This window comes from Carassius auratus, chromosome 35 (genome assembly GCF_003368295.1).
Source record: "Carassius auratus strain Wakin chromosome 35, ASM336829v1, whole genome shotgun sequence".
In the NCBI taxonomy this organism is placed as follows: Eukaryota; Metazoa; Chordata; class Actinopteri; order Cypriniformes; family Cyprinidae; genus Carassius; species Carassius auratus.
The window spans coordinates 19,080,473-19,094,138 of record NC_039277.1 but is presented as its reverse complement, the minus strand read 5'-3'; the positions used below and the strand labels follow the sequence as shown (position 1 = coordinate 19,094,138).

The window sequence follows — 13,666 nt, the reverse complement described above, 5'->3', positions numbered from 1 at the left end:
TGTATCGAATAAAAGCCTTTATTCAATCACCTAAAACATCATTTACATTAAATACAAATACATCAGATTACAACTCCATTAAGTTAAACATCAGTCAAATCTCTGTGTAGTTTTCACCAGGACAAAACTACCATTTCACAATTAAATACACCTAAAAATCTCAAATAAAACCATGGATAGCAGCATCAAAATCTCCACAGTGTCATGCATCTGAAACAAAGACATATAATACATTTACAGATTAGATAAAAAAACAGGAATGAGTTCAAATCACATTGATTTTTAAATGATGATATCTGGGGCTTTCAAACTCTAAGATGATCATAACAGTAGTTGATATGATTTATTATAAGTCCTGTGAAATCGACCAGCATGTATTGAAGAATAATGAGCTGTTTGTAGCTCTTCTGAAGCTGTGGTTTGTGGATGAATGTGGATCACTCACCCGTCCGCTTCCTGGAGGACACTGGGATCTGATCTGGGATCTGCTGGGAGTGCTGGGAAAACACGGGAAGTTGAAACAACATGAAACACTGGCGAAAATCCAGTTTAGGGAAGAGATTCAGTTCAGTGTGCTTTTGTCTGAACAAGAACAAACACAGCTCTTCAGTTCACACAGAATCTATTGAAAAGTATTGAAATATTGTGTGAGAACAACTGCAGCTGTACTATCAAGAGTAAAACAAAAGTTATATATATATATATATACACACACACAATGTATATTTACTCATTCAGATGTATTAATTATTATTTATGTTAAAAATTTGTATATTATAATAATATAATTTTATATTATACGCATTATTATTATAAAAAGTATTTATTTGATTTTATATTATATATATTATAATGTATATTAATATTATTAATAATACAAATGTATACTATTTAATCAAATGTACTTATTATTGTAATTACTATCATTATTATTTATGCAAGTAATATTTTTTATAATATTTGTACAATGTTGCCATAATTATTATAAAATATTTAATTATATATATATATATTAATATATATTTTAATTATATATATATATATATATATATATATATATATATATATATATATATATAATGCATATATATATATATATATATATATATAAAATGCATATTATTAATAATATAAATGTATACTATTTAATCAAATTGTGTGTGTGTGTGTGTGTGTTTTAACATTATCATTATGAATTTAAATACATACTATACAATTATTAATTTATTGAAACATATATTATTTACATAAATGTAAAAAAATTTTATACAATATATATTATCATTATTAAACATTTAATTGAACATTTTTATTAAATGTAAATATTAAATATTATTATAATCGTTATTAATTACATTTTTTGCACATTATTGTTACTTATAATAATGATACTACAACCACGACTAATATTTATTGTTATTTATATCAATATATACTCTTTCTTTATTCAAATGTATTTCTTATATAAATAAATACTATTTTTTTAAATATTTGTAGAATATACATGTGTTGCTCAAAGAATTGTGAAAAATAGCTTTTTCTAGAAATAAAGAATTGTTTAGTGGAGTTTAAAGTGTGACAACTAGCCCCGGTCTGTTTCTCCTGTGTGTGTGCGTGTGTGTCTGCACCTGCTGGATCTGCTGGATTTCTCTCATGGCCAGTCGTATGGAGGGATAGAGTCGTGGGAACGGTCTCCTCTCTCCGGTCGGATCCTCGTCCTTGTGCTCCATCGGAGCGGCTTCGACTCGTCTGCGGCGGTCAGAGACGCGCTTGAGCTCCGCTGGTTTATGAGAGCTTTCTCCCGCCGGCAGGAAGAGCCTCTGCATCTCTAAGTGCACTTTATGTGAACCTGTGTCCATGTCCTGATCCTCAGTGGGACGCTTCACAGCATACGACGATGATGATGATGAACAAGCTTTGAGCTCCTCGTAGTCTGGCTCCTGATCACACATCTGCACACACACACACACACACCAGTGTTATTCTCTCTCTCCACTGAACACACAGCTGTGAGAGGAGCGCAGGACACTCACCTGACCGCAGGGCACCGTCAGCAGCTCCATGAAGGGCTGGATGACCACCTGAGTGTGATACTGGACCAGATCTGTGAGAGAGGAATGAGCTCGATCCTCCCCGAGGATCACATACTTCCCATTGCTCTGCATCTCCACCATATAGTGACGACAGCGATCAGATCCCCTGATACACATCAGAAGACAACCCCAGCACACGTTTACAATCAACCAGCACAAATAAATCAGTATACATCAACAACATAAGGAAAATAATTACTGTACAAGGATTATAGTAATTAAACAACAAAAATAGTTTAGTTTTTGCATATTGTTATTATATTTATTTAATATTATTATTATTAATATAAATAATATTTAAAATATGTTACAATTATACTATTATCACATTATAATTATTATATAATGTTATTAATTATTTTTAATAAATTTTTTAATAAAATTTTTATAATTTTAATAATTATTTATAATTGGAATATTTCAGTTATTTAAACATATATGTATTTATTATTATTATTTATAGAAATACTATAATTTAAAAATATTTTACAATTATATTATCATCACATTATAATTATTTATATAAAATTAGTGTTATTACTGATAACAAAACTAATAATAAGACTACAATAATGACAAAAATTATTATTTGTAATTGGAATATTTCAGTTATTTAAACGTATAAGTATTTATTATTATTATTAATAATAGAAATACTATTAAAATATTTTACAATTATATTATTATTATTATTATTATTATAACATTGTAACTATTTATATAAAATTTATGATATTACTGATAATAATACTAATGATAAATAAGACAATAATAATTATTATTCATTACATAAGCATATAGTTATTTAATTTTATTCATGTGTAATTATTATTAACAGAAATACTATTATTTAAATTATATTTTACATTATCTTATTACTTAATTTTTTCTTTATATAAAATTTAAGTTATTACTGATAACAATACTAATAATAAAAAGATAACAGCAGACATGTTTACAAATCAATCAATGAACAAAAATACACATATACATAAAAAATAAATAAACATACATCAACAACAATTAAACAAATGTTTCTATTTCTAACACTATTAAAATAATCTAATTTAATCGAATAAAATATAAATAAAATATATTGTTAAAAATAAATAGCAAAATGCAAATGTTACTTAAATGAGTAATAATAATAATAACAATAACAAATTTTATTTATACTATTTATTGTGATTTTGGACGTGTTATGACAGAACGTGTTATACCTGTAGCTCAGTGTGTAACCTTCCCGACTCTGACCCACGCGCACCAAGAAGCAGCCGAGAGGTTTGTGGATCAGGAGATCTTCTGCTCGTCTGAGAAGCCAAGGGTACAGTCAGTGCATGATGACTGTGTGTGTGTGTGTGAGTGTGTGTGCGTGTCTGTCTGTGTGCGTGAGAGTGTGTGTGTGTGTGTGTGTGTGAGTGTGTGTGTGTGTGTGTGAGTGTGTGTGTGTGAGTGTCTGTCTGTGTGTGAGAGTGTGTGTGAGTGTGTCTGTGTCTGTGTGTGTGTGTGAGTGTGTGTGTGTGTGAGTGTGTGTGTGAGAGAGTGTGTGTGTGTGTGTGTGTGTATCTGTGAGTGTGTGTGTCTGTGTGTGAGTGTGTCTGTGTGAGTGTGTGTGTGTGTGTGTGAGAGTGTGTGTGTGTGTGTGTATCTGTGAGTGTGTGTGTCTGTGTCTGTGTGTGTGAGAGTGCGTGTGTGTGAGTGTGAGAGTGTGAGAGTGTGAGAGTGTGTGTGTGTGTGTGTGTGTCTGTGTGTGTGTCTGTGTGTGTGTGTGTCTGTGTGTGTGTGTGTGTGTGTGTCTGTGTCTGTGTGTGTGTGTGTGTCTGTGTGTGTGTGTGTGTCTGTGTGTGTGTGGGCATGTTTTTGTATCATATCAGGACACATCTCTGTATAATGTCATGGGTATGACACAGGTATTACAAGGAGAGGGTGACTAATGAAGACATAACCATGTCCCCATTTTTCAAAACGCTTATAAATCATACAGAATGAGTTTTTTTGAGAAAGTAAAAATGCACAAAGTTTCCTGTGAGGGTTAGGGTTAGGTGTAGGGTTGGTGAAGGGCCATAGAATATACAGTTTGTACAGTATAAAAATCATTACGCCTATGGGATGAACACACTTTACACAAAAACAAACATGTGTGTGTGTGTGTGTGTGTGTGATGAAGCGCACCTGCGTGAGATCATGCCGTGGAACCAGTTTGGGAAACCTCCATCTCTGGTCAGCTTTCGCTCCTGCGTCTCTTTGAACCAGCGGATGGTGTTGGTCTTCTTCAGGTGTTTCTCTTTCATTCGCTCTTCATCGATCGGCTGAAGCATCAGAGAAGCATTCAGCTCGTTATCACACGGAGTCGCCTGACCACAAACAAAACAAACAAACAAACAAACAAACAAACAACAAAAAAAGAAAACGAGTGAGACTTAAAGTCAGGGTTATTACTGTGAACTGTAAACAAACCATAAAAGACTGGAACATCATATACGTTCAAAACATATACAAGGCAACATTTATTTCAGTTTAGTTTAATTTGAAGTGCTAAAAGAACTCAAATTAACTGAAATCAAAATTAATACAGACTATGTCAGGGTTAGGCAAGGAGGAACTCAAGTGCAGACAGGGAATCACAAAACAAGGGGTTTATTTACAAAAAGGGGAAAAACAAAAACCCACGAGGGGGAAAACAACGGCTAGGCCAGAAACAAAACAACTTAACAGGACAGGATTGACATGAAAAAACAAACTCTTAAACACTAACTACAAACAAACACTCACGTTAATACAAAGACTTCTCAAAGGGGGTTACAAGGGTAAACTTCTCACAAGACTGACCAGTAGGAATACATATGTGAAACAATGAACCGACGCAAGACAGAGCACACTAGGAGATCTAAATGGGGGAACAATCAAGACACGACAGGTGGCACAGATGGGACAATCAAGACACGACTAGGTTAACAAAGGGGGCGGGGCAAGGGAACGAGACAACACAAGCACATGGCCCAAAGGCAAGGCCATGTGCTTGTACAAAAAACACGGGTCTGTCATGATCCTGCCTCAAGACTAGGGAAAATCAAGGACACAAAGGCAGAATCATGACAGACTACAGAGATGTTTAAACAGAAGAAACGGAAATTAACTAACTACAGAAATTTAAACTGAACATATAAAAATTCTAATTAACAAGAACAACATATCATCAACAATATTCAAATAGCACTGCTTAATAATAAATATAAATATATATTGTTTGTAAATATTTATAAGTATTATTATTATTATTAATAAAATAATTAATATTTTATTGGTTGATTAAATCTATTTAAATAATAGAATGTTAACACATACATTGTGTGAATAAAATATTAAAACATTAATAATAACAATGATAATAATAATATATTATCATTATATATTTCATTCATTATTTTTATGAATTAAGCATTTATTATTATTAATACAAATTTATTTAAATTAATACTAATATGAATAAACAAATGTTTTGTATGAATAAATATGATAATATTATTATTATTAATAATAATAATAATGTTTAATGTGATCATCATCATAACCATTATTGTAATATTATTATTTATTATTTGTATGAATGCGTTTATTATTATTAATATAAATGTGATTATTTATTATTATTAGTGTTATTATAAATAGTATTTAGTCAAAATAATTTGTTTTGTATCAATAAGATATTATAACAGTATTATTAATAATAGTAATATGTTTTAATATCATCATCATCATCATCATAATTATTATATCACTTATTATTTGTATGAATGCATTTATTATTATTAATATAAATGTGACTATTTACTATTTATAATAACACTAATAATAATAAATAGTAAACATGTTTTGGTATGAATAAAATATGGTAACATTATTATTAATAATAATAATTTTCAATATGATCATAATCATAATGTTTATTATTATATTATTTATATGGATGTATTTATTATTATTCATATACATGTGACTTTACTATTTATAATAACACTAATAATAATAAATAGTAAATAGTAAATAAACAAAAATGTTTTGTATGAATATGAATATAGTATAAATTATTAATAATAATAAAGTTTCAATATGATCATCATAATTGTAATTATTATATTATTTATTATTTGTATTAATGTATTTATAATTATTTATATAAACGTGATTATTTACTATTTATAATATTACTAATAATAATAAATAGTAAACAATGTTTTTGTATGAATAAAATATGATAACATTATTATAAATAATAATAATTTCAATATGATCATAATCATAATGTTTATTATTATATTATTTATATGGATGTATTTATTATTAAAATTAATGTGACTTTTTACTATTTATAATAACAGTTTTATATGAATGGATGATGATGATGATGATGAAGGGTTATCGGCTGTGAAACATGTTTGATATCTAACACAGTCTAGATATGTATCTTGGCACATATCTTTAAATTGCTAGGTTGAGGAGGTAATCTCATAAATCCAGAGGAAGTGTTTGACAGGATCAGGAAGTGATGTCACACCTCAGTCAGCTTGCTGCGAGGCCGAGGCACAGGTGTCAGAAGAGCTGCTTTCAGGACGCTGCTCAGCACCGAACGCGGCTTGGGCTCCGGCATCTTCCTCCTCGGCAGAGGCACTGGTCCTGCACACACACACACACACACAGGGCTTTAACACACACACACACACACACTGCCTTCAGCACCAGAGCCGCTCAGTTCTTACGCCGGTTCTCCTGCTCCAGCTCCAGACGCCTCTTCCTCTCGTCCTCCAGCTGCTGTCTCCTCCTCTCCTCCTCTTCCTCTTCCTCACGCTGAGCCTGACGCTGTCTCTGGATCTTCTCCAGCAGAGACAGATACCTCCTCCGACAGATCCTCGCTCGGTAATCTACACAACAACACACACTGTCAAGTACCAGTATTTTTCGGGACTATAAGTCGCACCTGAGTATAAGTCGCATCAGTCCAAAAATACATCATGATGAGGAAAAAAAACATAAGTCGCATTTATTTAGAACCAAGAGAAAACATTACCGTCTCCAGCCGCCAGAGGGCGCTCTGTGCTGCTCAGTGCTCCTGCAGTCTACACTGAAGACATAGAGCGCCCTCTGGCGGCTGGAGACGGTAATGTTTTCTCTTGGTTCATTTCTCTCGGTTCATGTCAAATTAATTTTGATAAATAAGTCGCATCTGACTATAAGTCACAGGACCAGCCAAACTATGAAAAAAGGGCGACTTATAGTCCGGAAAATACGGTATTAAACACACCAAGCACATATCATGTTTACACTTCATTCAAAAGTATACATTAATGTATAGCTTCAAGACGTCTCTAGTGTGATATAATCACTTACTAACAGCGCCTGTGTGTGTGTGTGTGTGTGTGTGTGTTACACAGTGTTTCAGATCCTCATGACCGTGTAAAGCCACACACTTTTACTTTCAGAACACACAGTCAAAAGGTGAAACTTTTGGAAAAAATACAGAATAATTATGGAATAATTACTTATCTTCTGTACATTAAGGCTGCATTTATTTGATAATAGATACAGTAAAAACTTAAATATTTTTTACTATTTAATAAAAAAAAAATTCTATTGTAATATCTGCTACAATGTAATTTATTCCTGTGATCAAAGTTGTATTTTCAGCATCATTTCTCCAGTCTTCTTTCTTCAGTGTCACATGATCTTCAGAAATCATGAAAATATGATTATTTACTGCACAAGAAACATTTCTGTTATGCTGCTTTTTTAAAATGAAATTAATTTTAATTTAATAATAAAAAATATTTTTATTCCTCAGGTACACATCGAATCGATCAAAAGCTAAATTTATAATGTTACAAAAGACATCCACTTTAAATAAATGCAGCACAACCTGAAAATTCAGCGTTGATCATAAAAATAAATTATATTTTACAATATATTCCAATAGAAAACACTTATTTTAAATTGTAAAAATATTCCACAGTGTTATTCTTACTTTGCCTCTGATCAAACACACGCATTATTAATTATTAAATAAATATGGGAGGATTATATAAATAGTGTAATGACCGCTCATATTTACATATTAAAACAAATAATAACAACTATACCAGGATGAAGGGGTTAATGAATAATAACAGGTCATTTACATACAAAAGTCTTAAAGGTACAGTGACGGTTTAACTCCAGCTGTGTGTCAGAGAATAGAAAACAGACTTGTGACCTTTGATGAAACATTATGAGGATGAAATACACAAAGAAGGAACAGCTCCTCACTCTTCTGAATGACAAGCGCCGCTCGTCCCAGTCTCTCCAGCAGACGAGACAACTGCTCCTGGTGCCAGTACTTAAAAAACAAGCGGGACGACCTGAAAGAGCAGCACAAGACGACTGCTGGGAAACGTCAATACTATCAGCATTCAATCAGTTCATTTCATCCTATCACTAAACGGTCAAGCCAAAAACGAAATCTAGATTTGAACATCAGAAAGGCATGGATTTTATTTTCTGCATTTTAGAAGATAACTATTCGTTTTCATGTCAAGCTCTTTTCATTGCAGTAGTAATTGTATACTTAATATTTAAATATTGCTGTTTTGTTAGTTTGACTGCGTCTGTCATCCTCATTTCTAGGTTGCTTTGGATAAAAGTGTCTGCTAAATGACTAAATGTGCAGGCAAATATTACATCACTTATTTAATAAGTGTATAAAATATTTAAAAATGTAATGTAGTGCAATACATATATTATTAAAACAATAATGTGTAACTATTAAAAATAAATTTACACGAAATGTAAAACAAATTATGTAAAATATTCATATTTATGTAACATTTCTAATAATTACACACATGCATATTAAATAAATTAATACATTATTAAATATATGTATATTTATTATATTATTTTATTATTATTCATTATATTTTAATAAATGTTATATTTATTTAAATGTTTTTAATAATCTTTTTTTTACATGTTATATATTACATATTAACACACACACAATATAATTTAATAAATTATTAAATAAATTTATGTATATTTATCATATCTTTTTAATATTATTTTTAAATGTAAATATTTATGTAATATTTTTAATAATTACACACATGCATATTAAATAAATTAATAAATTAAATATATGAATATTATATTATTTTACTATTATTTATTAAATTTGAATTCATGTTATATATATATTTTTTTATAATTTATATATTTTTCATGTTATTTATTATATATGTAAACACACACATAATATAATATAATTTCATAAATTATTAAACAGTTAATTTATGTATATTTATCATATTTTCTTTTAGATTGTAATGTTATATTTACTATATTTATTAAAAGAATGTAAATAATAAATATATAAAAAAAAAATAATGTTATATTTGACATATATTTACACATATAATTTTATAAATTATTAAATAGTTAATTTATGTACATTATATTATATTATAATAAAATTTTGACCTGTTTTATATTTCATTTTTCCTTACATTTGCAGAATGGTGGTTAGGGTTTTGTTTAAATCATTAAACCGGAATAAGAACAAATAATAATTGTGATGCATGTCTCAAATACCGCTAATAATGCTCATGATTGCTCAAACTCACCCACACTTCCAACCAGAGAGTCCAGTGCTGTTCAGGATCGACATGCAACTGAAAGAAAACAAGCCAAATGATCCGTATTAACTGAGATGTATTAACAGTAAGTTTTTATGCATCTAGGTGGAAACTTTCTTTCTGCATTTCTTTGTGCACATGATCTCTGATGTATGTGTAGTTCACACCTGTTTTTGTCCAGCGGGAGATCTGGTTTCAGCAGCACAATGTTGTACCTACAGGACAGAAACATGAGTCTGATGCTCTGCGCTCAGAAAATGTCAGTTTCAGCCTGAACACGAACCTCTCGGCAAACTCCCTGAACTTCGGACGCCACGAGAAACCGTCCCGCCGGATTCGGATGGTTTCCATCAGACCATTGTATCTCAGCTACAGAGGATGGGAAGAGAAAATGCATTTATATAATGCATTAAATAAATATAATAAATGAATGAATGTATATTATTATTATTGTAATATATAATTGTATAATATACATTTTATTATATATTTAATTGTATACATAAACACGTATAAACACAATTATATAAAAAATATTTATTATATACATAACATTTATTATATATAAAATACAGATTTTTTATTAATAGTAAATTTTATAAGAGCATAAATATTTACATTTAATAATAGTAAAAATTAAAGTTATATATGTATTATATATTTTATATTAATATAAACATCTATATCTATAATATAAATATTTATTTTAAAATAGTTATTATATATGACACATAATATATATATTATCTAAAATATACATTTTAGTTTAACATGAAATAAAACACACACACACACACACACACATATATATATATATATATATATATTAAATTTCATATTAAAATAAAATATAAATGTAAGTTACATATATATTGCGTAATATTACATTTCATATTAAAATAAAAATAAGTAGTTTTATTCTAAATAATATAATATATATGATCAATTATTATTAAAGGCTGCAAGCTGCACTTCCACAAATGTCCAGCAGGTGTTTCACAGACACAGTTTTTACAGTCCTGCTGATGAACTGAACACAAGGCTGTACGTCATCTGATCATGTGACTTAAGAACTGTTTGTGTGTAAACATACATGCACAGACAGACACAAACTGCTTCAGGATGGACACAAAACAAAAGCTGCTGTTGTTTATTTCTTACTGACTGCTATTAGCAGCCACCTAGAACACTAACATAGTGTTGGCAGGTGTCTAACTATTATCTACACAACACAGAGATGTGTCATTGAACTCATAGCTCCAACAAGATAATGGCTTAATACAGTGTTTAGTCCAAACTGGCCCTTAAACACACATTTAGCGGCTCCTGTATCATTAGAGGGACTTGGACATAACAGCATTGAAAGGCTTCATGGTGCTCTGAAATCTGAGAATGCATTCGGCTCCACAGTGGAAAATAAAAGAGGACAGACGCAGACAGATCCTGAGGTTACTCACCTGATCCATGATCAGTTTACTGTCCAGCTGATCGGGCTGCTTGCTTCGGTTGGGTTTGATGCACCGGACAAAGTGTGGACCGGCCGCAAACATCTTCTCCATGAGGACAGCCAGAGAATGCTGCACAGAAAACAGCACACAGTATATATAATTTATATAATTTATAACATTTATATCTCACATTTCTTAATTTATAACATTTATATCTCGCATTCTGAATTTATAACATTTATATCTCGCATTCTGAATTTATAACATTTATATCTCACATTTCTGAATTTATAACATTTATATCTCGCATTTCTGAATTTATAACATTTATATCTTGCATTTCTTAATTTATAACATTTATATCTCGCATTCTGAATTTATAACATTTATATATCACATTTCTTAATTTATAACATTTATATCTCACATTTCTGAATTTATAACATTTATATCTCGCATTCTGAATTTATAACATTTATATCTCACATTTCTGAATTTATAACATTTATATCTCACATTTCTTAATTTATAACATTTATATCTCACATTTCTGAATTTATAACATTTATATCTCGCATTCTGAATTTATAACATTTATATCTCACATTTCTGAATTTATAACATTTATATCTCGCATTCTGAATTTATAACATTTATATCTCGCATTCTGAATTTATAACATTTATATCTCGCATTCTGAATTTATAACATTTATATATCACATTTCTGAATTTATAACATTTATATCTCACATTTCTTAATTTATAACATTTATATCTCACATTTCTGAATTTATAACATTTATATCTCACATTTCTGAATTTATAACATTTATATCTCACATTTCTGAATTTATAACATTTATATCTCGCATTCTGAATTTATAACATTTATATCTCACATTTCTTAATTTATAACATTTATATCTTGCATTCTGAATTTATAACATTTATATCTCGCATTCTGAATTTATAACATTTATATCTCACATTTCTGAATTTATAACATTTATATCTCGCATTTCTGAATTTATAACATTTATATCTCGCATTTCTTAATTTATAACATTTATATCTCGCATTCTGAATTTATAACATTTATATATCACATTTCTGAATTTATAACATTTATATCTCACATTTCTTAATTTATAACATTTATATCTCACATTTCTGAATTTATAACATTTATATCTCGCATTCTGAATTTATAACATTTATATCTCACATTTCTGAATTTATAACATTTATATCTCGCATTTCTGAATTTATAACATTTATATCTCGCATTCTGAATTTATAACATTTATATCTCACATTTCTGAATTTATAACATTTATATCTCGCATTCTGAATTTATAACATTTATATCTCGCATTCTGAATTTATAACATTTATATCTCGCATTCTGAATTTATAACATTTATATATCACATTTCTGAATTTATAACATTTATATCTCACATTTCTTAATTTATAACATTTATATCTCACATTTCTGAATTTATAACATTTATATCTCACATTTCTGAATTTATAACATTTATATCTCACATTTCTGAATTTATAACATTTATATCTCGCATTCTGAATTTATAACATTTATATCTCACATTTCTGAATTTATAACATTTATATCTCGCATTCTGAATTTATAACATTTATATCTCGCATTCTGAATTTATAACATTTATATCTCGCATTCTGAATTTATAACATTTATATCTCGCATTCTGAATTTATAACATTTATATCTCACATTTCTTAATTTATAACATTTATATCTCGCATTCTGAATTTATAACATTTATATCTCACATTTCTGAATTTATAAGATTTATATCTCACATTTCTGAATTTATAACATTTATATCTCGCATTCTGAATTTATAACATTTATATATCACATTTCTGAATTTATAACATTTATATCTCACATTTCTTAATTTATAACATTTATATCTCGCATTCTGAATTTATAACATTTATATCTCACATTTCTGAATTTATAACATTTATATCTCACATTTCTGAATTTATAACATTTATATCTCGCATTCTGAATTTATAACATTTATATCTCACATTTCTGAATTTATAACATTTATATCTCGCATTCTGAATTTATAACATTTATATCTCGCATTCTGAATTTATAACATTTATATCTCGCATTCTGAATTTATAACATTTATATCTCACATTTCTTAATTTATAACATTTATATCTCGCATTCTGAATTTATAACATTTATATCTCACATTTCTTAATTTATAACATTTATATCTCGCATTCTGAATTTATAACATTTATATCTCGCATTCTGAATTTATAACATTTATATCTCACATTTCTGAATTTATAACATTTATATCTCACATTTCTGAATTTATAACATTTATATCTCGCATTCTGAATTTATAACATTTATATCTCGCATTCTGAATTTATAACATTTATATCTC

General features: G+C 28.9%; 1 protein-coding gene across 1 annotated transcript in view; it reads right to left on the bottom strand.

The window, feature by feature from the left end:
- Positions 1-13,666, bottom strand: part of LOC113054761 (myosin-IIIb-like) — a 46,481-nt gene continuing 32,815 nt past the window's right edge. Inside the window, exons 18-30 of the mRNA XM_026220540.1 lie at positions 11,212-11,331; positions 10,038-10,123; positions 9,922-9,969; positions 9,743-9,790; positions 8,391-8,482; positions 6,851-7,012; positions 6,649-6,767; positions 4,266-4,447; positions 3,314-3,403; positions 2,034-2,199; positions 1,629-1,952; positions 446-497; positions 1-210 (exon numbers count right to left, since the gene is read on the bottom strand). Coding sequence (XP_026076325.1) covers positions 203-210; positions 446-497; positions 1,629-1,952; positions 2,034-2,199; positions 3,314-3,403; positions 4,266-4,447; positions 6,649-6,767; positions 6,851-7,012; positions 8,391-8,482; positions 9,743-9,790; positions 9,922-9,969; positions 10,038-10,123; positions 11,212-11,331 — 1,497 coding nt within the window. The 3' untranslated portion in view covers positions 1-202. The remainder of the gene's footprint in view (positions 211-445; positions 498-1,628; positions 1,953-2,033; positions 2,200-3,313; positions 3,404-4,265; positions 4,448-6,648; positions 6,768-6,850; positions 7,013-8,390; positions 8,483-9,742; positions 9,791-9,921; positions 9,970-10,037; positions 10,124-11,211; positions 11,332-13,666) is intronic.